The 27,680-nt window shown below is 41.5% G+C and overlaps 1 protein-coding gene across 6 annotated transcripts in view; it reads left to right on the top strand.

The window, feature by feature from the left end:
- Positions 1-27,680, top strand: part of Ebf1 (EBF transcription factor 1) — a 394,413-nt gene that overhangs the window by 354,024 nt on the left and 12,709 nt on the right. For all 6 annotated transcript variants that reach the window (XM_060363815.1, XM_060363813.1, XM_060363812.1 and 3 more), the window contains exons 11-14: positions 5,172-5,260; positions 21,608-21,673; positions 22,579-22,756; positions 23,429-23,608. In XM_060363815.1, coding sequence (XP_060219798.1) covers positions 5,172-5,260; positions 21,608-21,673; positions 22,579-22,756; positions 23,429-23,608 — 513 coding nt within the window. The remainder of the gene's footprint in view (positions 1-5,171; positions 5,261-21,607; positions 21,674-22,578; positions 22,757-23,428; positions 23,609-27,680) is intronic.

The raw sequence follows: 27,680 nt of genomic DNA, 5'->3' as shown, positions 1-27,680 counted from the left end.
CTTGGAGAAAGGCCTCGTAAAGAAGTTGGAAACAGAAAAGTTAGTGGAAACAGAAAAGTTTAAAGAACTTTGAGCTGATGAGTCTGAGAAGGAACCTAAAGCCATTTGTAAGTAACCTCATAGCAGGCAGATGAGATGCTTTGATATTTTTAACTATTTAATTAACTGCTTTATTTTTTTTCAAAAGAAATACCTTTGCTGCAGATGAAAATGAGAACCTCGGCTGACAAGTGTGCTCTCCCTTCTACTGCCCATTCCCAGTGCCCAGGCACAGCCTGGATGTGCGGTTCCCCTGACATCTCAGGCATCGCACTCAGCCTCCACTCCAGAGGTCCTGATTAGAGCACTTGAACTTGCCTGTATGCGTTTGCAAGAAAGCTTCAGCCTTTCCTTAGCACGCTGCACACAGCTTCATGATGATGAATGTAGTCAAGAAATGTATATTTACTAGAATAGTGGTTCTCAACCCTCCTAATGCGGCGACCTTTAATATGGTTTCTCGTGTTGTCGTGACCTCCATCCATAAAATTATTTCATGACTACTTCATAACTATATTTTTTTTCTACTGTTATGAATCGTAATGTAAGTGTAGGTTCTGCAGGGTCTTTGATAGGTAACCCCCATGAAAGAGTCATATGACCCACAGGTTGAAAACTGCTGTACTAGAAAATAAGTTTGGAGAGGTCAGGGGAAGGCATCTCAATTTAATCATGGTTTCTAGTGGCCTGGTTCCCTCTGTGTCACCATTCATTAGAAGTTGTTCCAAGTGGTCACCATGAGGAATACAAGGCAGTGGACTTTGGAACAAGAGGGAGAGCCAAACTAAGACATCCAAGCTGACTTTACAATCAAAGTTTTTCATCTTTCCTTTTGGGTTATATGCTCTTCGCACAACGTTTACTTTTAAAGGCTTAAGACGCTGTGACTCTAATTCCTAGCAGTGGGTGTGGCTCTCACCGCAAATAAATGAAACCTCTATCTTTTATCACTTCAAAAAGTGCATACAGTGGTCCCATTTTATTCCTAGGATTTAAGCATTGGGCCATTTCTATGTGGGCCAAGGGACTTTTTCTCTAAACCCATGAGTCTTCTTTATCCTGCTATCATCCTTACCTGATTTTGGGGTGAATGCATCTGCAGTCCTTGTCAGAGTGAGGATAAGATGCTTGGAAGCAGGGTCCAAGGAGCCCCTGTTGTCATCCCTTGCCTTCTGCAGTTCACAATCTCATCTGTTTTTCTTCTTTCAACCTAAGTTGCCCATACCTCTTTATGTGGACTAATTATGCTCAATTAAGCTGCTTTGTTTTTTGTTTTTTGTTTTTTTTTTTTTTTGTTTTTTGTTTTTTGTTTTTTTTCTTTCTCTGCCTGATTCTCTGAATTGTCCCAAGTTTAAGGGGGAAAATTGATTAGTCCTATTTTTGCTGCTGCCCCTGAGCCCGGCACTTGAGTACAATGAAGTCACTTTGTTGAAGAATTAAGTTTATATTACATTCTTGTAGGGTAGGTGCATGTCCCAAAGGTACCACTATTCCTGCTGATGAAATAAATATTCCTTCTTTATGATTCTCCCCCATTACCCTCTCTGTTGATTTTCTGAGAGTTTATGTATAGTCACATATTTATACAACTGGGCAAAAGTATACTACTTATTTTTCTTATGGTCTGTAATAACCTATGTAAGGTTATTAAAGGGTACACAGATCCCTTTTAAGACATAGTTTCTTATGTCATTACTTTATACAAGCAGGTCAGATTCCATCTCAGCAACAATCTTCTTGGTCTTAACCTTTTTCTCTGATTTTATAATATATGCTTATCGTGCAGGAGTTTGGGAAATGAAAACAGAAAATGTGCAGGTCAAAGAAGAGGAAGAAAAGCATCTTAGAAACCATGAGTTTGGAAACAACTAATATTTGGCAGTGTATGTGTAGACACTTGTTTATTTTGTACATAGGTAGGTAGGTAGGTAGACTGGTAGAATGATTGATTGATTGATTCACTCATTTATTAAAAAGTCAGCAAATTAGTAGCTGGGGACATTGCTCAGTGAGAGCATGTGATGGTCTTGCAGAGGACCCAGATTTGATTTCCAGAGCCCTCATGGGTAGCTTACAATCACCAGTAACTCAAGTGCCAGGAGATCCAATGCCCTTTTTTGAACTCCTTGGGTACCAGACACACATACTTACATGCAGCTCTCACACATACACATAAAAATCTGAATCTTGAAAAGTCATCATATGACATACATACCCCTATAGTCTTTTTAAACTAACACTAGAAATGTCAGTAAAGTAGTGTTTGTCATAGGACATTGATTCTGAGACTGGGATCATATTCTGCTCTACATAAAACTCTGCTACTTTTTGCCTCTCTCTGCATTGAACTCAGTTCCTTCTCCTCTTCCCAGGTATTTAATCTCTTTTCTGTAGGGAGAGTTGTATATGTTTTTAAACCTAACAAAACTATTAGATGATCTCTCACAAGCACATTTTTCCCCCTACTCAGCGCATTCAGAGATGTCAGCAGGCTCCTTTGAGTTTGGGATGGTACGCTTTATCTTTTATGGCCTTATTGTTAATGTTGTCCACTGTGTTGTACCATTCTATTGAAATATTCAATACTGAAATACTGAGTGTAGCTTAACACACTTGAATATATGATCGGGAGCAATCCTAAAGGCAAAGAAGTACATAAGAAACCTTCATCGTGGCTCACTATTTAAAACACTTCCTCTGTCATGGTTTGTGTCCATAGCATAGGTGCTTATTTTTGTTTGAGTGATGAGTTTAATACGTCTAATCCAATTATTCTTCTTGGCAACAGAATGATTCTCTGCTCTTTTGCTATTAGTTCCATATGATATTTGAATTGATTCTTTTAATTGCTGATATTAAGTGTCAGTCATTCTGCAGTGAGTTGTCCTTATAGCCAGAAAAATCACATTTTCCCCATCCCCAGTATAAAAGCTTTTCAATGAACAGTATGGGTTTCTAGACGTACTAGCAATTCATTATGCAAATGATGAAATAGGTGGATCCACGCCTTTCATATTATTGGTGGCTTAGATTAAAAAGGTAAAAATTGTAAGAGTCTGAATCATGTTTTCAGGGACTGGAGTGATACTTTTAATTGTCTAATGCTACTGCTTATGGTTAAACATTTTGCTGACAATTAGCATTATGGGTGGAGGTAGACATAATACGTAACTTGACCCTCAGTGCTCACTCCCATCCCTCTGATGCCTTTCATGATTAAATACCACAATCCTACATGGAATAGCTTCTGTGCATAAAGAGCTCCATAGCTTTTTCTCTACAAGTCAATCTGAAGAAAGAGTCCTTTTCAAGAGCTTAGAAAGACTTCATGAAATGAAAGGAATAATAAATATTGTAGCTTTATTCATATCCCCAAACAGACAGATTCACTACACTTGGCTGTAATTCTCACTAATTTCCACAAGAGACAGATTGAAAGTTTACTGTTTGGAGGGGTGGGGAAGGGAGAGGGGAGTTATCTGATTCTCACATTTGCAAAAATGATTACCTTATCCAAAATGAAAATGCAGTTCTATTAATGACCTCAATAGGCACTATAGTTTAGAGGGGGGAAAATTCTTTTAAATAAAGTTACTTGAAGTTCATTTTGCCTTAAAACATACAAGTAAAGTAAAAGTACTTTCCCTGATTTATGTGTCTTTGGGAGAAATAGTTACTGGCTTTTTACTAACCTATGTAAAACAATGTACTTTTGTAAATGGATTTCTGGCCACTTTATTCAGCTACCCTCCCCCTCTTTTTCTTACATAAAAAAGTAAGCACTGTCAATCAAGGAATTTTAAGGTTTATTTCCTCTTTAGCAATGATTGATAGCCTTTTAGATTTACAAGTTGACAAGTTAAAGGGTTCTATTGGTATAATTATGCTCTAAATTCACAGTCTTTCAATTTAAATGTCCTTTTAAAACCAAGAGATTATCATACCTGTATTTTGAAAAGTGGGCCAGTCAGTTTGGGTTGGTATACAAATTGCTTCCATTAGCCTTGGGACCTATTTGAATTTAATACAGTTTTTTAAAGTTAGTATGAATCTTACTTTTAAAATTTAGGTTAATGGAAATGCGTTTTAAGTAAAGCATGTGGCAACTTTTTTTTTTTAATGTATAGATAAAATGTTAGGGCTGCAGAGACAGTCTTTTTATTCAGTAAGAAAGAAACTATGTAGCGAAATATCCTAGGTAAACTAAAAAAGAAAAGAAAGGCAATTGTACAATAAAATAAAATAGAATAATACTGCCTGCTTATTGTTCAGGGTACCGGGCTTTTGATAGAGGAAAGACTTGCCATCTTTCCTCCCTTCTCGGACTAGATAGGCTCATCATGGTTTGTATCCTAGGAAGGAATTCTGAAAATGATAGCATAGACTCTAGTTTCTACTTGGTTTTTAACAGAGTCTGTCCAACAAGACACAATGACGTCCATTGTCTCCCAGTGTTATTATCGTTGTTGGCTCTCTGAGTCTTAGTAAATCATTCTTGGAGACCCAGCTGGGCTGTGGTAGTACTCCACAGAGGTTGGTGTTTTTCAAATAATATCGTTGCTGTGTTTGGGTCTGTCCCTTAAGATGGGAAGGTTTTGGTCAAGGGCATGGTCAATGCTTGTCAATGCAGATTCTTTTAAGGATCTAGAAGACGTGCCTCTCACTCCACTCCGCCCATCAGTCCTCACTGCATAAAAAATGCTGACATACTAAATCCACTGATGTCTACAGGGGATTCTACAGATACCTGTGTGGTCCCTGCTGTTTAGAATGTATAGGTTCCTTTAGACAAGCCCTTGACTTTTACCCAGCTTTCTGTGATGAGGTGAATCCCAAAACCTTAAGGCAAATCTAATTTTACTTTTTAGTTAGGATCATGTTAAGGATGTAGAATTTTGCCCTAAGAGCTGTGTTTTGAGACCCTCCTCTCTCTTGCTACTAATGTTTCTTCAAGACAGTCAGACCACTCCATAGTAAATAAGATAGATGGTAGAAATACTCAACATAGAGATAATCTACTCAAGAGACTGAAGAGTATCTACTGAATGTTAAGAGTTGTAGCTTTGCCACCTGTGCTGAAAATCACACTTTATTTCCTGAAGTGTTTGAATCTTGTGACTTCTTCCTTACAGCGCTCAATGAACCTACCATTGACTACGGTTTCCAGAGGTTACAGAAGGTCATTCCCCGGCATCCTGGCGACCCAGAGCGCTTACCAAAGGTCAGAATTCCCCCTCTTTGGGCCACGGTTTCTAGAAAGTTGGATTTGAGAATGGCAAAATACCCTCTTGGACAAGACAGAAAATAGTTCATAGATAACCAACTCATGTTAGTGTCTTGTGTGTTGTGCTAAAAGTTAGCAAGCACTTTGGGCTAGGCAATGCTCTACCTGTTTTGCTGTATACCATGCTGTATGCCATAATTTACAATTTCAATGACTTTTTATGTTGGTGCTATTTATACTGGTATTTTAGGAAAGAAAATAATGAAACAGAGAGAGGCAGACAGTTTGCTGAGATTTAAATCTTCCCAGCCTGTGTCTGGGCTAATCAAATAGTATGCCATGTTGATTATCAAGAAGAAAGGGAACTGCATATTTTAACTGTTCAAAGAGCTGGACTTACTTCTGGTGAGAACAGAATGAATTCAAAGGGAAATGTGTTGGTAAAAAGCACTGGAAAGAAAATAGATGCAGGTACTGAGATTGGCCAACTAAGACAACATCTTTTCTGACATGGCTTCCTTCTTATTTGAAAAATTAAACCCAAAGAGGAATAAAACGGAAAACTCGAGATAACAATCATGTTTCTATCAATACAGAAATTGGAGATTGAGTCTTGGTGTGACTACTGTGTGCCACCTGTGGGAGGTGGAGTGGTCCCAGCCTGTACCTAAGAGACCAGGGGTTGTATGGGAAGGAGAGTCAGACACTTCTGATCATGTCTGAAAACAGGAGGTGCACCAAACAAAAGTTACAGCAAAGTTCTATGAGGCCTCAGCAGAGAGGCCTTGGATTGTTACTCCTGTCACTTACTTAGCACGTGACAGAGGGTAACCTTGGTTACGCGTCAGTTGAATTGAAATGGTAGCAGGAGATCCCCAGCCTCTGAGCAACTGAATATCTGCTTTATCCCCTATTTCTTCATATACAAAATTGGGATAGTAGAATTATATAAGGTGGAAAAAGGAGCCAAGACTGGTTAAATTGTTGAGGTCTAAAGAAGCCAGGCAGTAATTTTCTTTTCTTTTCTTGTCTTTTCTTTTCTTTTCTTTTTCTTTTTTCTCTCTTTCATAAGAATATGAGAGAAATCAGAATATAAGGTAGTTTTGTTTACTTACACTTAAAAACATTTTTACATTGCACAGAAGATTTGAAAATGTTGGATAACTAGCCCAGGGACATGCCACTTTGTCCCTGGGGTCCTTCCAGTGAAGCACTCAGCCCTTTCTTCCTGGATTTGGGAGAAGCAATCAAGGACACAATGGACATGTGTGTGTTAAGGAAACACAGCTTGCTTCCAGCCACTCTGACTGTGTAAGGACTGTGGCCAGACGAGCCCACCCCAGGAAGCTCTCCCTGTGACTCAGAGCACAGCGGCTGTCCTCTTGGCTCTGCATATTAAGGTGGAGCAAGAGTTCAAGGGCAGGGTCAGGAAGTGGCGGATGGAGCCAGCACAAGGTATTCCTGTGGAGTTGCGAGAAAGAGAGAGATTTATACTCCTACTATCCATTGTTAGGGCTGTAGAAAGGGGCTCCGCCTTTCGCAGACTCACGGTCAGTGTTTGTCAAACAGGGGTGGTTCAGGGAACTGTGGACCACACACCTTAAAAAACAAACTCCACTTTATTAAACCCATGTGTTTGTGAATAGACAAAGCTAGATTCATACAACCACCCACATATTCTGTCAAATGAAACTGCTCCAAAGACCACTCAGACAGCTTTCCATAATAATATGCCTTTGTGTATAGGCTTGCACTTTTTCAAACAACTTGGACTTGCTTTGTTTTACTGGATCCCTTCTTGTGAAAGAAGTTGGAAAAGTAGCTCCTCATCTTCCTTCCCCATTTACCAAACAGGGAGAGAGGAGCAAGCAGACTCTCTGTAAGTTATTTCATCTCTGAAAGACACTATAATTACGCTAATCCTCCATGTTTAGAGGTTTTATTTCTTTCATATGCCTCCAGAGAAGAGCAGGCAAGGGTCTTTAAAGCATAGCATTCTGTCCTGTCTCACTGACAATGAACCTTCTTCTCTAGGTCCATGTGACTTTGTGACCTTCTTCTTTGGGTCTTACAGAAGAAACATGACTTTGTGGTCCAGGTTGAGTTCTTATAACGGGGGAGGGGAGGAGATGAGGACTGTGACCAATCAGAAGCTGAGATGCTAATTGCTTTGGTGATTCCACACAGAAACCTTGAACAAAGAGCTCCCTCAGCCTTGAAGGCCAAAGGCAGTGTCTCCATTCCTTCGGAGTTTGCTACTTGTCTTCCTAAGCAGGCTGTGAACTTCAGCCCACAGGCAGTGCAAGCAGATCTTGAGCCTAGCCAGCCTTCTGCATGTTGGCTTTGACTCTTGGGAAATCGGGGGTTGTGTTTGTTTCACGCCTATTGCAAGTCTACCGCTGCTCTATGGTGTCTGCTGCAGAGCAGAGAGACCAAGTGAGCCAGCATGCAAGCCAGACACAGGAGAAGCTTGGAAAGCAGACCCAGGACTTGATGCATGAAAATCTGAAGGCTTGGGTTCCTCCTCTGTGGAGCAGCTGTTTCGCAGTGCTCCCTAGGAGCTAAGGGGATAATGCATACAAAGAGAAGTTCCAAGCATCTGGGGAGACTCCAGAAAGTGGGGATACTAATCTCGGCATGACATGCATCTCACATTCCACAGAGGAGGCCTTTAGGCTGAGCCCCTGGAGGAGGTCTGTCTGATGACTTGCTATGACATCAGTGCCAGCAAGTGAGAAAGCGCAAAGTTGAACTTGGGTCTGTGAGTTCAAAACCCTCCCTGTATCCAGTATGTTAAATTTCCATTGTTCCTTCAGTTCTCGTCACTCAAATACTTCTGCCTGCTGGCAGTTACCTTCTGCCTCCTCTTCCTCAGCAATATCTCCTGTCCATCCCCCTCAGATTCTCAGTAGCTTTTCCTCCTTCCTTCATCAGGAGAGGCCGGCATGGCAATCTCCACCAAGCAAACACAGTTTGATTATGAGACCCAGTCTCCCTTTTCGAGAAAACCAAGCAGTTTGGGAAAAGCAACAAAGGCCACATTTGTGTATTTTGCTTTATGGAGCTGAAAATATCTGGTAAATTGATCCAGTGGGAGTCATAAATACACATTACTTTATCTTGTTCTTCGTGTCCTATACCCCAGAGCCTTGATAGAACAACACCACTTAATAGACTTAAGAAAGAGTAATTACACTCATTGGTTGTGTGATTTTTCAGCCCTCCCAGCCCTGCCTGACCTTCTAATTTAGCTCACCGTGTCTAACTAATGCATTTATATTCATCTTTTATGAAGCATGGATAGTACGGGATTGACTGTACAGTCTTTTTCAAGCTGTCTACCCAGGTTCTCGATCTGGTTGGTAGCGAAGGGAGCAGGAGCCATCCATCTCCATACGTTTGCATGGATAGACAGCCATAGACATGGCTGTGAGCATTTTTCATCCCTTATGAAACATAATAAAAAGTATTTATTACATTTTTACTTTAAAGCTTTTATACATTCTAGCATTATTTACAGCTAAACATGCAGGCAAAAGATGCAAGTGTTTTTAAAATCATTACTGCTAATGTCTCAGCTTGTCAGAAGTGCTTAAATTCTCCTGCACTTTGTCTAAAAACTGGGTACGGTTGCCTTTTAAGAACAACACATTTAAAGGATCTTGCAAGTCAGATCTGCAAACACTGCTGACAGTCTGTGATGGATGATATTGCAAAATTTGCAAGATGTTTGTCATTTCACACAGCCGACATATTAAGGAATGGATTAAGAAACTCAAAACCCCTATGGGAAGCAGTTATCCCCCCAAAACCACAGCCAAACCTCGAACCCCCAAGAGCTCACCAGAATCTCTCACTCGGCTGTCTCTCCCAACTTCTCACTCAGCCAATGGATCCCAATTGTTCTCTGAGCATTTTCTCTCACCATATGGTCCCCTCATTACCATACACTAAGAGTCCATATGGGAAACTTGTGAAATGAACTGTATTCATTTTAACTGCCAGATGAGCAGCCTTGTGCTTTGCAAGCCTAGCTTAAGTCATCTGCTGTCTTCGCGTTGCGATGGCAACATGGCACCAATAAAAAATTCTAATCTACTGTAAGTGATCACAATATTTTAAGTGCTTGCCTATAACTGGCCTCAAAAGGGACAGGAGACAGGAGGGCTTCGATTTGTCCAAAGACATATGAAGCTGGTAGTTGATTCCAGCAGGTGTCAGTAAGGGAGCTAGTGAGATTATGGCTATGTGTCCATGGGGCCATGCAGCAAATTGTAGCTTGTCATGGGGATAGAGTGCAGAGGGTTGGGTCGCAGGGCCCATAAATCATAGACCCTTTAGATGAATCTAAAAAAATAAAAAATAAAAGCATACTGAATATCAAACGCTATAGCTGCTCAGACAAACGTGTGACTCTCCTGGTGCTGGGGAGCCAGCCAGCCGTGGGCCATAGATAGCCCCTCAGGTTTGGACTCTCTGAGGCAGTAGCCGATCCTCATGGAAGCCTCTCCGTCATTGCCATTTGAAAATCTCAGACCCTATGAAGCTGTTCTTCAGGAATCAGTCGTTTCAAATGCTGGGCTAATTAAGAGTACCTTAAAGTAAGTGGAAGTTGTCAGCCACATTCTGAAGCGTAAATCATTTTCACCTCCAAGGGCCTCATGACGCGCTGCCTCTCTGCCGCTCTCTTTGTATCGAAAGTGAATGTTTATCGTCTCATTTCATCAGTTCACATTAGCCTCATGCTGAATATTTAAACACAGAACAATTTGAACTCACCATGGAGGAAGTCGGTGACTGCACTTTCATTTGGAACAGCAAGGGCTCATGTAATAATAATTTAGTAAATCAGCCATTTAGTGGCTCAGTTGTGCACTGCATTGTGCCAAAGATTATTCAGTTCAACTGTACACTTGCAAAATTGAAATTCAGATTCCAGTCACAAGCACCATTTTTGCCTAGTGGAGAGATGAGACCCAAAATCACCCTCCCCAAAGAGCGTTCATGTTTAGCGATTTATCATGTATACAGAGCTGGAGCAAAATAAAGCTGGGGTTGACTGTGTACAGTGTATTCTAATTGTGCTTTTATTGTTTTAGTCTTTGTGCACAGACGATCAGTAATTCAGAACCCACGGTTGCATCAGTGAAAATACAAATAAGAAATCTTTGCATAACCACATTGCCTTCTAGCAGGGAAGAGGGAATGACTAAGGAGTTCAGTAAAGGAAAAAGCCACTGTCTTCATGTTCTTCCGTCTCTCTGTCACCTCTCCCTAACCCATCCCCTCTATTTGCTTTTCTAATTTAAGGAAACTTTATTAGCATTACAGCTGCAAACATGAGTGACCTTGCTCAGACAAAAGCACAGAAACAAATGCCAGGCTTATTGTCTATCTAGTTCTTACAGGGGGGAAAAAAGCGCCCTTGGGTTTGGTTCCAGGAAACATCTTGTCTCTGTATTCTCTTGTCGAAAGCACAAACTATGGAATGCCATCCACTTTCCCCTCCCTCCTCTTCATCTGCCAGAAAAGTTAGAGGCAAATTCCGTCTCCTCATTTTGATAATGTGCTGAGCTCAGGAACTTGGCTCTCCTTAGTATTTAAACTTCTTTTTATCTTGGGAGTCGAGCCTAGATCTGGGGACTGCTGAAGTTCTGTGTGGATGTGTGTCTTTGCGCATGCTTATATGCCTGCATTTACTTTATCTAGAGGAAGAGGTTGCAGTGGGCTGCAGAGATGACCCCATAGATAAAATACTTGTTATACGAGCCCGAGTACTGAGTTGATTTAAATAAGCCCAGGCAGGTGCCTTGCCTGTAATCTCAGGCTTGGGGGGGGGGGCAGAGACAAGGAATCTGTGGGACCAGTGGGTTAGCTAGAGAGGCCAATTGACAAGCCTCAAGTTCAGCAAGGGACCCTTCAGTAAATAAAGCGCAATGAAGGCAGACACCAGATATTACCCTTTGGCCTCCATAGACATATACACACACACATCCTGGCACATGCATACATGCCTGTGCACATGTGAACACACACACACATACAATCATGCAATAAAGGAAAAAAAAAAACCTTGTAGCTTTACCAATAAGTCACACAAGCCTCACAAAGTAATACTTCTAACTTGTTTAGATGCTTTTTTAAATCTTCGCCAACTTGCTTTGCAATACAACTTCCTGCTTATTACTTGTGTAGGGATGAGCATCTTAGGGATGAGCAGACAGAGCCAGAGAGGAGAGTGATGTAACAGTGCTTACGCAGTACAAAGCAGAGGCTTCCTCCCTCACCGTGCTATCACAACACTGGCCCATTCACAACTGCTTTCAGGGGCTTACAGACAGGGTTCCATCTCAGTCATCACATCATCGAGTACGAGAAATGCTTTGCTGAAATGCTCAGTAAAGGAAGAGGGGGAGGACCACCTCCCCTACCAGTGGACTGGGGGAGGGGCATGGGAGAAGAGGGAAGGAGGGCAGGGTTGGGAGGGGACAAGGAAGGGGGGCTACAGCTGGGATACAAAGCGAATACATTGTAATAAATAAAAAAATTAATTTAAAAAAGTGAAAAAGAAAAGCGGGGGCTGTCGATATTGTCGGCTGTTGCTTGGTAAGCACTCACTGGGTATGGCCTCCTGGAGCAGGTGCTGCTGGCACTGCCGTGTGTCACAGACAAAGAAACAGAGGCATGCCTTCACACTGCTTGTAAGTAGCCTTCATATCTAGTGCCTGAGGCCCTACGCACCGACTCTGGGAATGAAGACAGCAGAATCCGAAGGAAAGGTGGTTTTGCATGCCAGTCTCACATCCATCAAGCTCAGTTGGGTGGAGGGGAGATGTGGTTGAACCTCTCTTCAAGAAGGAGCTGTAGATTAACTACCTCCTTACACACAGCCTGTATAAGAATGTGGGGAGGAATGGGTAAAGCCATTTCCATCTTCCAACTAGTCAGTCATCCTCTTCAAGACTGAAACCTATAGAAGCATGGGCAAGGTCAGAATTCTTGTTCACTATCTCCAGCCCTGAATAATGTAACATTGCAGGTGAGCATTGAAGTAACAAGCACTGAGTTTCCAGCGTCTAGAGACACTGGAATTTTAAAAAAAACGTATTTAAATTTTGTGTGTTTGTGTGTATATATGTGTATGTACATGTGTGCACATGTATGCATGTGTGTATGGATGTGTGTGTGTGTGTGCATGTGTCAAGGTGAATGCAGATACCTACAGAGACAAGAGACATTGGATCTCCTAGAGCTAGAGTTATGAGGAGGCTATAAGCCACCTAATATCAATCCTGGAAATTGAAATCCCAGTCTTTTGAAAGAGCAGAACCCATACTTAATCTTGGAGCCATTTCTCCAACTTGCAAGGTGCTGGAATTTTTACTGTTTATTATCTCTATGTATGTATGTATGTATGTATGTATGTATGTATGTATGTATCTATCTATCTATCTATCTATCTATCTATCTATCTATCTGCCAAAGATGGTCTTTAACTTCTGATCTTCCTGCATTTACATTTGAATTCTGAGACTACAGATACACATCTTTGCACCTAGTTATATGCAATGTTGAGGCCCAACCCGGGGCCTAATGCATGCTAGAAAAACAACAACAACAATAAAAACCTCTACAAACTGAACCACATTTCCAGCCCAAATACCTCAATTTTAATTGCAGATGTATTCAAGACCATCCCTTAAACCTTGGGAAATATAATTCACAGATATGGTTTACCCAGACATACAGATAATAGCCAGCATTGTTCAATAACTTTACAAAGCCAAAGTGAACTGTATTTTTACCCACCACTTAAGTATAGCATAAATGTAAACACACGTGCATTTTGCACACACATAAATATATATGCATTTACACACATATATTTCACATACAAGTGACAAGTATCTCATTTGTTCATTCCAAGGCCTTTTCTTCTTAAGCTAGATTTTAATTCCATCTTGCCCTAAGGGAAGGGAAGCCAGGGCCCAAAGACAAAGAGAGACAGAAATAATATTTGGCTTTTTTGTGTGTGTCTCTAAAAGCCTCAGCCTTGGTGACTTAAAGGTGACTTAAAAGATTTTCAAGGGTAATTTTGACTCTAGGCAGCTTTTGTTTCGTGTGCTCACTTTACAACCTACCCCTGAAAAAGGCATCTCTGTCCAGAGTTTTCTCTTTCAGCAGAGCCTTTTATCCTGATCAGAAAGTCGATTTCCAAGGCCACTCGGCAGGACCTAACCCAGAGCGCTGGTCTTAAACCAGCACAATGAATTGCAATGAGAAGAGGCAGCTAGGGGTTGCCAGGTTCAGCTTTGTACCTCAGAGCAGGTCACATCCACAAGGGCACAGATACCATTCTTCACTGTAAGTGTGGCAGGAAGCACCCCAGGCTCCCATTCACCAATTACCATGACACCATTTAGAAGAGAAAGCCCAGAGACCAAAAGAGAGGAGGGAAAAACCATTGTTGTAACTCTTCCAAGGAATGCCTGGTTTCACAATTTACACGTAACTGCTGACACCCGAAAAGTTGAACATTTTGGTAAAATGAATCAAGTTGTAATGTTTCTTTTATGAGATCCCTTACAGGAAGGGAGGCCTGGCACCTCCTGGAGACCAAGCTACATTATCCATCATCGGAAAGTCGGCTGTCCTGGCCAGCTTCTCAGAGGTCACACGATCGAACCAGCAGCTCTTACAACTGTATTATTGCTTATGGAACAGTCATTGAGGCACCAGATAAAAATTACCTGGTCTAATAGGCAGGGAACAATTTTCACTCAATAAAATTATAAGCCAAATCATTCATTTCATAACACTCTGGCTAATTTATTTGTTGACCTTTTAATATCCATAGCTCTTCAGCGGTATTAACTGCAGCTCAGACAGAATCTCTTGTTCATTTCACTTTCATTGATTTTTTTTTTTTCCATTGAGGCAATAACGGCCACTTGAAAACAGCCTTTTTCTTTCCACTGTAAAAGTCAATCATGTAAGTTAGGATGTCTTACGTGGATCCAGCCATGTTAGCTTACAACAGATTTTAATCTCACATGGTTCAGAAGGCTCCTACACTCCTGAGTATAACAGAAACAAGTTTTCTGGTAGAGTTCCAGCCTCACCGGGTGACAACATATAATGAGATATTTGTGAAGTAGGAGTGATGTCATCTAATCTGAACACAAAACCAACAGAAAGCCAGAACAGAATCACAAGTCTCTCCTATATTTTCTCTCCACGAGGGTGCTACAGGTTCCTTGAACCCTGGTAATAGTAACAGTAGAGTCTTTTTAAAACTGTTAACACTTTGGAGACTTGAGAAATGGTTCAATGGGTCAGAATGTTTTTGGCTCTTCCAAAGTTTAATTCTCAGCACCTCCAGCAGGTAGCTCACACACATACACACATACAGACAGACGCACATGCATGCACTCCTGCACACCCGCAACCCCCCCCCACATACACACAAACACCCACATGCAGACAAATAAAAAATATTTAAAAATATTTAAAAATACTTAATGGCTGTATTATGAAAATGGAGACCTATTTTGTAATTTGAATTTTATTATTTTTTAAAAGATGACTAACGAGTTATGCACCAGAATATTTTGTATATAGAATATATTTGAAAAAGTTTATGTGTGTGTTAATATATGTGTATATGTTGATGTGCGTGTTGATGTGTGTATTGTGTGTTTTGTGTGTATGTGTGTGTGTGGTTACACATGAGCATGTTGCATGTGAAAGCCAGTGGTTGATGGTAGGTGTCTTCTTCACTTTTGAGACAAGGTCCCTCACTGAATTCCACACTCCCCACTTAGCTGGTTGACCAGATAGCCCCAAGGATCTATCTTTCTCTGCTGTCCAAGCGCAGGGGTTACAAGCATACACAACTACACCTGGCTTACACAGAGGCTCGGAACCGAACTGAGGTCCTCATGCTGGTGAGGCAAGCACCTTCCTTACTGAGCCATCACCCCAGTACCAGCTGAGTCTTCTTATATAATAAAACACTTTGAAGTCTTTAGAGTGCAGAGCTGTAAAATCTAATTGTTACACATTTGGCATTTTATGTGTCCCTGGAAATATCCACTTGCTACCTCCACCTCCTCTGTGCTATTCCTTTCCATTTCAATTTACTCTAAAGTGGTCCTTAGCCATAATGAGAGTGCCCCTTTCAACAGAAACATGCTTAATTATATCCATGCTAAATGTAAGTGACTCCTCTCAGTCACAGGGCTTCTGAATAAAGAGTGTTAAAGTGTGACACCAAGGGCCTCTAATGATGTACGGGAAGCTCTCTTTCAAGAAGTTTCATATTACAAGAAAAATGAAAAAATGTGAGGAATGTCTCAGCGGATAGGAAACTGAACAGTGCCCAAGTGTTATTTTAGCTTTTCTCACCCAACTCCTCACTGCCCTCATTATTTTGAATTTTTAGAATGCAGAGTCTCCCATTATGGAATTTTCCATTTGGCTGAATAAACATAGAGGAAGTTAGGCTATAAACCTATCCTCCAAAGAAACACATCTCAATACAACTGGTGTTTGTTGCTTGATATATCCAGCATGGTGAAGAAAAAGCATCCTGAAAACTTCCAATCAGGCTTTTCAGCATTGGGTTTTGCAATCAATAAGGCCACCCAGGCTTTCTGGAACAAGAAGGGAAGGAGCCAAAGCCCACAAGTATAACTAGCTGGACAAAATCTGGGCCCTTCAGTAAACTCTGAAGGAACCAGGTAAGATTGATGCTGATTTCTTTAATAGACACTGATCATTTCCAAGGCAGAAGTGATTCTGTTTCATCCCTGACAAGAGAAAGGGAATTGGTGATATATGGGTGTCAGGGAGATGTGGGGTAACAGGAAATTATTGGGCATTTTCTTTTCTTCTGGAATCACTTGAATCATTTTGATTTTGACCAGTGAAGTCTGTCATGTTTCTCTTCTGCTTTCCTCAAAATGTTAAACTCATGGTTGGGGTTGTATGGGAGGTGGTACAGGATGTCCTCTGAATGACCAATGTAGCCCTTATCAGTTCCTAGAGTCTCAGAATCTAATTCTGCAACTTGAAAATATCTACGGTAATAATTGTTTATCCCTTAACTGAAGAAGTTGTTTTATATGTGCAGTGAAAGAAAGTAAGTTCAGGCCATCCTCCCGCTCATTAGTGTCTGTCTCACCCAAAATGTTGAGCTGGGTTTGCAAGTGAGTGCATGCTGAGCCAGTTGCATAGCCTTCCCCTTTTGGTTATGAAGCTGAACATCTGAGACCAAACAGAAAGAGAATATTCCCACGGATGGGGGAATAATCACTAGAGATTTTACTGTCGTGAAATGAAAGGAAAGATGAGCTGGTTGTGTCTGCATATTTGACATGGCATTTAAGGTCACTGAGGTGGTTTTCTGTGAATGTGCAAAGAACTATATTTTTTTCAAGGGCTCGAGAGTATAGCCAATAACAAGCTGAAATATACTAAGACCAGACTCATATTGCTAGATGCCTGTAACCTGAGGTAATGTCCTAACATGAGTTATTCTATTAACCACGATGTTAGAAATGTAACTTCAAGCTGGCAAACACGAAAGAGCAAGTTCCTAAGAGGAAAAGTGAAGTAAAAAGATACAGTGATCAGAACTCAACCATGGGAATTTACACATTGGATAAAAAGTCAGCAAATGGAATGCCAAATTTCACTCTTGTGCTTTTATGAATTTCAGTAAATCCACCATTGGTACATTAATATAAATTAGATGTGCACTTTGAGAAGATCAGTGATGAACTGTTAGAGTAGACCCCTCCCTAGGAGGGCACATCACCTGGACGTCGCTGAGGATTGTTTTAGGAGCTTCGAAAAGAGTCTGTCATCTAGTGGTGGACAGTGAAGGCTTGCATCTTTCAGACCAGAGCAGGTCTGGGTGGTAAGGTCAACACTATTCTTGGGAGGAAAGAGCTAAATGACTGGGGTAGCAGTAAAGCTGAGGTAATTTCTGATGGATTACAATAGCTGTCCAGGTCTTTGAGTTCTTAAGTGTAACAGGTCTGGGTTTGAATCCCTGCTCAGCCTCTCTTCAGCTGTGTGCACTCGGAGAAAATTAGCTGACCCGTCTGAATCTCCATTTCCTCATTTGCCAAATGGGGTTATGGACAGTAGCTTTAGAGAAGGCCTCCATGAAGGCTGGATTTGTATTTCACCCTCTCTGCCATAATACCCACCGTTGCTACTTCCAGCCTCTGAGGGTGGGTCTTGCAGGTGGTTACTTCCGAGAAGAATTGGGTAAGGAGACATCAAAGAAGGAGCCCACCATCTTGCCTCTAGGCTCATGAGAACTGCTTAAAGGTAAACTGAAAACAGCTCTCCAGCACCAGAGGGAAAGAAGATCACATGGAGTAGACTGACCAGAGGATGAAGGGTAGTCCTTGTGAAACCTGGAAGCTCAGTTCGGGGAGGGTGACAAGTCTTCAAAGCAGCTGGACAATGATACTCCCTAAGGCCATGAGTAGCTCAGAAATAACTCACCATTTTATTGGATTAAAACAGAAAAAAAAGGACTGCTGCATGCAGCCTAATAGTGATTGGGATCTCAAATCATATGTATGTATACATATGATATACATATACATACATACATATCACACACACACAGCAATTACACCTGAACACTTTCTTGGAACCCCATTCCTCTTTGGGTCTCTATTGTTTTCCTGTTATCTCCCAACAGACTTAGAAACATAGCTCCTTCCCTCTCTAAATCCCTCATTTGTGCAGTCATTACTTCATGACCACTGAAGGGGAGGAGAATACAGATTGTGATTGTAAGAGGAAAAAGATCAATGTGAAGTTGTTTTTAAGAGCAAACACTCTCTGTTTCTTTAAAACTTCAGGGCCATGCAGAGAAAAAAAATGACTCAGAATTTTAGTTGGAGAACAAGCATTAAGTCTTTAAAGGAGGGTCTAGAGATTTTCAATATTTAGGATACTTGTGGATGTCTTTTGTATTCTCCAATGGGATTTTGTTTTGCAATCCAAGTATAGGATTAATTATTTGGAAGACTCTAATCTCTACCCTTGTGTTTAAAAATGAGAGCAGGGGGACATTTTATCATTATGAAAAGAAGAGAAAATCTCCCTGACAAATGAATGCCTTGAAAAATTAGATATTAGTGCTAGCCAAGTACCTCTTCTTTTCAGAAATATTGAAATTGAATATTAGAATTGAAGGCTCCATCTACTTTACTCCCACCTAATGCCACCAAAATAGGACTTCAGGAATAATTTCCAAGACAAAATACTATATGAAATATCCAGTTTTTCCCCTAGTGGGAAATTTCTTTTAAAAAAAATCTTAGGCTCAATCATTTCCTAATGTGAAATTACAGATTTTTTTAAATTACCATATAAAACTGCAAAAAAATTACACTTGTGGCCACAGAAGAGATAGCGCACACTATCAATTTGATTTTAAAAGGCATACATCTCTTATACTACCTGTCACTTTTATAATGCCTTTTACAAATTTAATCAATACATTTTAACATTCTATATACTTTAAGTGCAATATACAATAAATATTCAAGTTTCATCTTAAACATGCTTTAGCCTTTAAATTGTTAAAACTGCAGTGCCCTTTCAATCTACTTACATAATGTCATAAAATATACATTTCAAGGTAAATGAAGTCAGCTACTTCAATTTAGTCCCTCAAACTGGTAGTAAATGAGAGGTTAACACTATGGTGCCAAACCCATTATTGAGTAAATTTAGCACCTTGGACAGCTCTGTAAAATCTTTATTGCTTTCCTGACCTGCTCGTCATGTTCTGTCTCTGTGTTCAGTGGCTCTCAGCTCTGATTGAAAGGCAATATATTAGATCCCCAACACAAACACGCTTGGGGGCTAGTTCACTGGGAACGTAATGACATGGAGGTGAGAGCAATTTTCTGGTCACCGAAATCCAAGCACCTTGCAGGTCTGTGGCACTAACTCGTGGAGGACCCAGGGATGTCTTTCTTCCTCCCCATTTGCACAAATAAGCTCTAAACCAAATGTGGGTCTCCCTAAAAAACCCCAATTTGATACTTCAGTGAAGGACACTTTCAGATAGGCAAGAAATCTAGGTTCATTCTCCTTGAAATTCAGAGGATGGCTTGGAGTTACATTATGCTGATTCCAGGCCTGTGACCATGTGCTGGGTTGGTAAAATAAGCCCCACCATCATGAATCAAAGTCAGTGATACCGAGGGCTGCAAGGGTCCAGTGTGAGCAGGAAAAGAACCACCTATGTGATTCCCTTTCATATGGTTAAATAATGACCAGCTTCTCATACTGAATAAACTAGCAGGTTGGTAATATCACTGAAAAAGTTGGCTGGCAGAAAACAAAAAGGAATTTTTCATATTTATAAAATATTATAAGATTTTTGCCATTTTTCTGATCTCACTTTTCCCCTGATTTTGTGAAATTAATAAACATTGAAAAGGTGGCTACAATATCTGATTACAGTGTTGGAGGCTGAAACTCTCCACTCTTAGATACTGCATCATGAGTTTGACAAATAGATTTGTATATTTGTTTTTCTCCAAAAATGTAGAGAGAGAGAAATATCTTCCCAGCAGAGCCCAAATACCAGCACAAATATTTATCTGGAGAAATGTTTGACCATAGACACATAGATGTTGAATCTTTTAATAAATGACGAGATGGTGAAAATTTTCATAAATGGACCAAGTCGATGCTATTTTGCTTTAATTTTTCCTCAGAGCCAGATAAAGCCACATGGTTTTGGTGGAGCTGAATTTGAGCTGGGGATAAGGTTTAGTGTACCCATGCTGTGGTCAGTTATTAACTGCTGTGGTCAGATACAATTGCAAATAAAAAGTGGTGAATCTCTTGTAGCTTGCATTAAAAAGTAGAGGACTGGTTTTAGGTATGTTGGTTCAAATTCCACTGATTGTATTGTTCTTTCTACCCCTTACATGAAAAGTGACTGAATTGTTTTAGAAAAGGGGGGAGGACCTGTGAGCTTAAGGTAAGCATCAATGTTTATCGGGAACTAGAAACTCTTCTATCTCATTTTTGAATTTAGGACATTATATATGTGATAAGTAGTTACTGCACTATGACAACTGTTTTATCTTATATTGTGGAGAATTTCAAATTGAAAAATGCTAATATATATCTAAAAGCTTGTCATTTAAAGAGTTGTTCAAGGATTTTTGAAGAGGCTACGGTGACAGCGAAATGAATGCAATTACAGCCCTATTTTCTGATCAGTGTCTGGAGCGTATGAAAATTGAACAGCACCACTTTCCCATTCCAAGGCCCCCGATTTTAATGTTACACTTCTATTTGCAACTTTATCAACACTGAACTACAGTAAACAGATCTTCTGAGAAGTCACCTTTCTACTTTATGTTCTTGGCTGTGGTTCTTTGCTGATCCCCCGTTTTACCAGTGCTAAGCGTCATGGTACCACTGGCTTTTCCTTATTCTGGTGTAGATGGGTCTGTAGACAGATCAGGTGAACTGGAGAGAGAATGACTTACTGTTTGCCCAAAGGTGTGTTTTTGTATAGTGCCCCAACTGATTAGACACACGCAGTCCAAATGTGGAAGCCTACCTTAGTAGGAAGAGGGAGTGACTTTTTCTTCATCCTGAATTAGGAGTAAAGTACCTAGGAGGAGAACGAGTGACCAGGGGAGAAGACACACAAACGCTGCAGAAACAGCAAAGAATTGCAGCATAAGAAATCAAAGCTACTAGTCCTGAATACCTGCCCAGCTGGGGCTTCTAGGGATAAGAGACTTCTCGATCAACATCGTGTTTCTTCAGTGTGTGAGCTCCCTGATCACGTCCTCATGGCTCTGCCATACAAGAGAGACAAACAAAAGAAGCTTACGGCTACATGCTTATTTAGTGGCTCAAGATTGATTGGAAATTCCTCGAAAATGACCTGTCTGATAAGGTCATGGTTTCTGGGATAAGCAATTAAGTGCAAAATAAACACATCTCAGGGATTCATACCATGTGCTGAATGACATCGATTATAGTAATCTTGTAAATGACCACGCAATTGTATTCAGCAATAAACATATGAGTGCTTTATGGCAGATGACTGCGTGATGTATTTTATCTTGCAGTGCCAATGATGCTCACCTTTTGACTCAATTAAGTGTGTATGTGAACAATGATAAATTGGTGGCTTAACACCATTCCAGGGGGCCCCAAGCTTTTACAACTGTGCCTTGGTAAAGAATCGCTAGAAGAATGGGGAAGCTGTCATGTGAAAGATAAGGATAACCTGCTATCTTTTTTCTTTTTCTTTTTCTTTTTTCTTGACAGGAAGTGATCCTTAAAAGGGCTGCAGATCTTGTTGAAGCCCTGTATGGGATGCCCCACAATAACCAGGTGAGTTTTCCAGGTCTTTAACTTAATGAAGTACTTCTCCATACAAAGAAAGACCTCAGAGCTCTTGTTCTATGAGAAAGCATTAAAAAAAAAAACCAAAAACCTATGAAAGCAATACTCACCTGTTAAGAACCTAAGGATCTGGGATGTGACGTGTCTCAGGGCTCTTCAGCCGTCCCTGCTTTTGCAAATCTTCTACAGCACCATTTCCCTTTCTGGAAAAAGTACTCTCTCCTTAAAATTGAATCTCAACTGGGAATGAGCTTTCATAACTGAGGAAGAGAGCTACTGTATTTTATCTTATTTCCCAGCAAACTTTAAAGAAGGAAAGGTTTAATTTCTTCTCCTAAAATACAGAATGGGGCCCAAATGGCACTTTCTAGTCATGCTTCCTAGAGCAATGGTATGTAAAGAACTGAAGCCACTCGGAAAACTAAGACTGGCCAATCTCACTCTTTTCCTACTCTCCTGCAGTCACTACTCAAAAAGCAGTTGTACCCGTCCTCAGACTTTGGCTTCCTTAAGTGGAAGCATCAGGTAACGTGAATTTTAGGTCCTGAGTTCATATGTGTGAAGGATAAGGGAAATCCCACAGTACTGTCACATGCTGACAACTATAGGCTTCAGAGTCAAGCAACTGGCATTCTGGGTCTCAGCGCTATCTTTAAGGAAGTGAATGTTTTTGAGGTAGCACTATGACTTTCACAGCCTCAGTTTCCCCAACTATGTTGTGGTCAAGATAATGAAACTTGCCATCACAGGTGTGCCAGCTGGATACAGAAAGTAAGACAGTTGACCATGAAAGGCTCTGAGCACTGGATCTGTCGGAAAGAAAGCACAAAAAGTTGGGGCTATTGGGAATATGAACTGGGGTAGCTAACAATGATGTGCCTTTGGCTTTTCAGGAGATTATCCTGAAGAGAGCTGCCGACATTGCAGAGGCTCTGTACAGCGTCCCTCGTAACCATAACCAGCTCCCAGCCCTTGCTAACACTTCGGTCCACGCAGGGATGATGGGTGTGAATTCCTTCAGTGGACAACTGGCTGTGAATGTCTCTGAGGCATCACAAGCCACCAATCAAGGTCAGCATCCTGCTCTTCACCTCTCTTCCATTTCCCCTGCCCCTTGACAAACTCAAGCTCCCACTATCCCCATCTCTGCCATTTACTTGACATCAAATAATTAAAACAAAACAAAACAACCATTTTCTTCCCAAAGAGAAGATTCTTCAGTTGTGTGTATCAAATATTATTGTAGGATTTTGTTTCTAGTTTCACATCTGGAGACCTAGTAGGGGGCTGGAAAGAATGCATGCATGCATTCAGCCATCTCTACATCCAACTTTTCACCATAAATCATGAATGACAGATCACAAAGAAGGATGGAATTAAAGTTCTCATAGGCCACAACACATCATTCTTGGCCAGGGAAGAGGGACCTGTTAACTCAAGGGAACATCTCTTAGATTGCGATTTATTCCTGCTCCCAAATGATAATTTATAGACCTTGCATTGCCACTTCTCACAGCCCTGCTAAGTATTTATGATCTCCTAAGAAATGTGTCTTTGCTAGCTTCTCATTTTAATCACGGAGATAGCACCACCAACCCATGCACATGAATCATCAGGGTTTTCTCCCCCTCTCAGTTGCAGTGAGGGGGTAATAATGGAGATGTTCTTCCCTGATACCCATATCTCTCAAGAACGCACCATCTCAATGCTACCCTCGCCCCTGGTTTTCCCCTAACTTTTCAGGTTTCACCCGCAACTCAAGCAGCGTGTCACCACACGGGTACGTGCCGAGCACCACCCCTCAGCAGACCAACTATAACTCTGTCACTACGAGCATGAATGGCTACGGCTCTGCTGCCATGTCCAATTTGGGCGGCTCCCCAACCTTCCTCAATGGCTCAGCTGCCAACTCACCCTATGCCAGTAAGTAGATGTTTGTCCTGAATCCTGTATGTTTCCCTCACGGCACTTAGCGTCATGCAGAGGCCAGCTGGGCATGACTGTTTGGTCTGAGCTGCCCCCCTCCCCCGCACTCGCCCAGCCTGCTACCCTCAGTACTTGAGCACCATTCTCTCCAGGAGAGTTCTCTGCATTCCCACACAATGTCATCCTAAGAACACATGATTGTGATCAGATGGCAATGGGGTTGCCTCCCGCTCCTAGTAGTTACTAACCAGAGGCTTGTGGGTAAGTTCAGGTCCTCCTCATGCCTCATTATTCTCATCCTTAAGAGGAGAACTATGGAGACCACACCTTCACCAGTGCTGGGGAACATGGGTACAATGGTGTTTGCCTGAATCTGGTTCTCAGGCCTGCCACAAGAGAGAGGCATTGGGAAATCTAAGTCACTATCCTGATGCTGCAACAATAGATCCCCTCTTTAAATAATAGAGCTTATCTTCTGGTATTTCTATTTTCCTTTTGTGTATAATATGCTCTTAAAAAGAATAAAAAAACAGATCCAAACAAAGTATTATTTTCAGAGAAATCTCTCAAGATAAAACACCCCTACACACACACAACACAGACACACACACACACACACACACACAGAATATGAATATTTCCCAGGTGCCCTGTTCCTACCTTAAAGAAACTTAGCTTATAAGCAAGGAGAACCCTGGGTAAGATGATCAATCCTCACTCAGAAAGACAAACAGGACTGATATCGGAAGAGGGAGAAAACAGGGAACAGGACAGGAGCCTACCACAGAGGGCTTCTGAAAGACTACCCAGCAGGGTATTAAACAGATGCTGAGACTCTCATAGCCAAACTTTGGGCAGAGTGCAGGGAATCTTGGGAAAGAAGGGGGAGATAGAAATACTTGGAGGGGACAGGAGCTCCATAAGGAGAGCAACAGAAAAATTCTGGGCACAGGGGTCTTTTCTGAGACTGATACTCCAATCAAGGACCATTCATGGAGATAACTTAGAACCCCTGCTCAGATGTAGCCCATGGCAGCTCAGTGTCTGAGTGGGTTCCCTAGTAATGGGAACAGGGACTGTCTCTGACATGAACTCAGTGGCCTGCTCTTTGATCACTTCTCCCTGGAGGGGGGAGGGGGGGAAGACAATGCAGCCAGTGCTGATGGGACCTGATAGGCTGAGGTCAGATGGAAGGGAAGGAGGACCTCACCTATCATTGGATCATTGGACTGGGGGAGGGGTATGGGAGAAGATGAGAGAGGAAGGGTGGGATTTGAGAGAATGAGGGAGGGGGCTAGAGCTGGGATACAAAGTAAATAAACTTTAATTAATTAATAAAAACAAATAAATCAACTACAAAAAAGCAAGTTTAGCTTAAAGGATTTGTTTGGACACAACACTTCAATTGTATCTAAAGAGCACAGTAAATTGGCATCTTTATATATAAATACATACATCTAAAGCAGCTTAGTAAACTGGCATTTCTCTCTCTAAAATGTCACAGGCTCTGTCCCCACAACCTCCTGACCTCCCTCTGAGGACCTTTCCATAGATGGGCAAGTTCATCTGGAACATTGTGGAGAGCTTTTCAGATGTAAAAAATGTGGCTAGAATAATGGACATTTGCAGAGGAACAAGGATGTGTTGCTAAATGAAAAAAAAAATCATGAATCTCAGCTCCAAAGTACAGAAAACAATGCTCTCTCCATGCTGAAGTGTGGGTTTGTAACTAACAGCTTGAAAGTGGACAGGTCATCCTGGCCTTGAGTTATTTCTGAGGGAATTCTCTGTTCAGGATGTACTCCATTTTTTATTTCTACCTTATTTGTATAGAATTGACCATTTGTAGAACCTGTAAAATTTGCCGTGTAGTCTGCTCTACCAAGTCTGTTTATCAGCCTACATTGGGCTCAGTTTCACATCAGGTTTTGATTTATTGAAGATCTATCCCTTAGCGTTCTCCCAGCTACTCAATCAGAAAATGTTTCAATCATGACCTGAAAATTAAAAGGTGGCATTCTTAATTAAATCAATAAGCTAATTGCTATATGGTAGCGATTCAATTTAGGAGCCAGGGTTGTTCACCTTCCCAAGCCTGTGAGGACACCCAGTGATTTCTGTCTGAGATCACATCTGTCAGTCTGAGAAACTTTGAACATTTAATTTCCATTAATTGATTTCCTCAGCGCTCACAAATATAGCACTAAATTCTCAAATAGGTCCTCAGATGGGATGGTTTTATCTGCATAAATGCAAATAAAACAATAAACACAGAGCCCAGCTGATTTGAATTTTTGCCTCTGTAATATTTAATTATTCATAAAGCACTCATGTTGAAAAATTCCGACAGAATAAAAAAAAATAAAATGAGACATTCCGTTGGTGAACACACTTTGTGGCGTGGCTGCTAGTAACTAATAATGTTGTAACAAATGGCAGTGTTCCACTATATTTCACCCCTTTCTTGTTAACTGCGCCCCCAAACTCCCCACCTCTAAATACACATAATGATCGCATTTGCCAACGAGATTAATTGCCTTCCTCGGTGAGCCAGCAGGATTTCAAGTCTAAGAATATTTAAAAATCAAACCTCTAGTGCAGAAATTTTGCAATTTAAATGGGTGTTATTATTGAGCGCATTCCCGCATTTACAAATCCTGAGAGATGGGTAAAAGTGCTGGTCTCATTAAAAGAAGAGGTAGAGTCTAGCAAATGTTGGGGAGAACTCTGAGTCCTCTTCATTCTCCTCCTCCGGGAAGCACTTGGCCCATCTGGACCAGGCTGCCTTAGGCTGAGGACAAAGGGTCATTTCCCCCTGATGGCTCTCCCAGCCATGACTGATTTGGTCCCCATATCTCCACATTGCCAAAACTATAAGGCCAAGCACCAGGCCCAGACTGCTTTTCAGACCTGGCGGGCTTTTCCCTTTGAGGGTGATCCCTTTGCAGGGGGCACGGTGGAAAGAGCGCAGGGCTTGAATTGGATTCACTACAGCTCTCAGCTGTGGCCCTTCAGCAAGTTCCTCCACTACTTTCTCAGTTCTAATTTGCTTATGTGGAAAAAAAAAAAGTCCTAAGCCCCTGGCCTTCCGTTATTCTGTCAATGGCAAGATAAAAGGATGTGGAGTATCTTGTGCCTCACAAAGCAATGTGTGATGTTTATGAAGTCATATAAATAATATTGTACACAGGAACATCCAAGACACAGGGGCAAAGGAAGGGTAAATGTGGGAACATTAGCCTTGACACTGTGTGCGAAGTCCCTGTCTCCTAAAGTAGCCAGGATTGCTAAAGTTTTCTCAGCATGGATCATCTTTGACCCCACTACTGCCAGACAGGATTTGCGTAAGGCGGAGCCTCTGCCTACCTCACAAATCTTTGTGGAATTGAGAAGACTGGGTTTGGAGCCTGGATTGACAGTTAATGGTGATGTCTCATACGGTGTTTTTCTTGTTTACCTGGCTGCCTACCTACTGGAGTCTGTGTGAAAGAACATCCAGGGCAAGACATAGCCTCAGAGACCTTACAACCTTTTGGCGAGAAAAGGGGCCCATCCAGACCTCTGCCTGCCTGAGCCTAAAGTCACAGTGCTGGCTTTGCCTTCAATGCCACCCCATTTTCTTCATGCATCCCATTCCTTCATTGGTGTTCACATCCACTCAAACTAGCCTTCTTCCCGTCCTTCTGTCCCCAGATACTATGTTAGCTCCTTATTTAAGCCAGAGGTAGAAGGCTTTCCCTGGCAGCTCTTTGCAAAATCTGCCGATTCTGCTTCCCTAGAGATGGCTGCCCTTACGCTGACCCCTCTTGTGCTGTGCTATCCCTGATAAGAAGGGCTTGGGCTTTTGTTTTCTTGGTTGGAAAAGTCAGAGGATGGGGCCTCTGTGTTCCTCTCTACAGTGTGTGGCCCATGTGGTAGGATCATCTGAGCTGAATGAAAGGGATCATTCCTGCACCCTGGAAATCACCCTATGACACTAGTGACTAGCACACTACTGGGCACAAAATTGGCCCACAATAAACTCACAAAGGTCACTAACCTGAAGGAAGCACGTGCTAAGACCCAAGTG

This window comes from Meriones unguiculatus, chromosome 11 (assembly GCF_030254825.1).
Source record: "Meriones unguiculatus strain TT.TT164.6M chromosome 11, Bangor_MerUng_6.1, whole genome shotgun sequence".
Lineage (NCBI taxonomy): Eukaryota > Metazoa > Chordata > Mammalia > Rodentia > Muridae > Meriones > Meriones unguiculatus.
The sequence above is the reverse complement of the archived record's forward strand: the minus strand, read 5'-3'. Positions and strand labels throughout refer to the sequence as shown.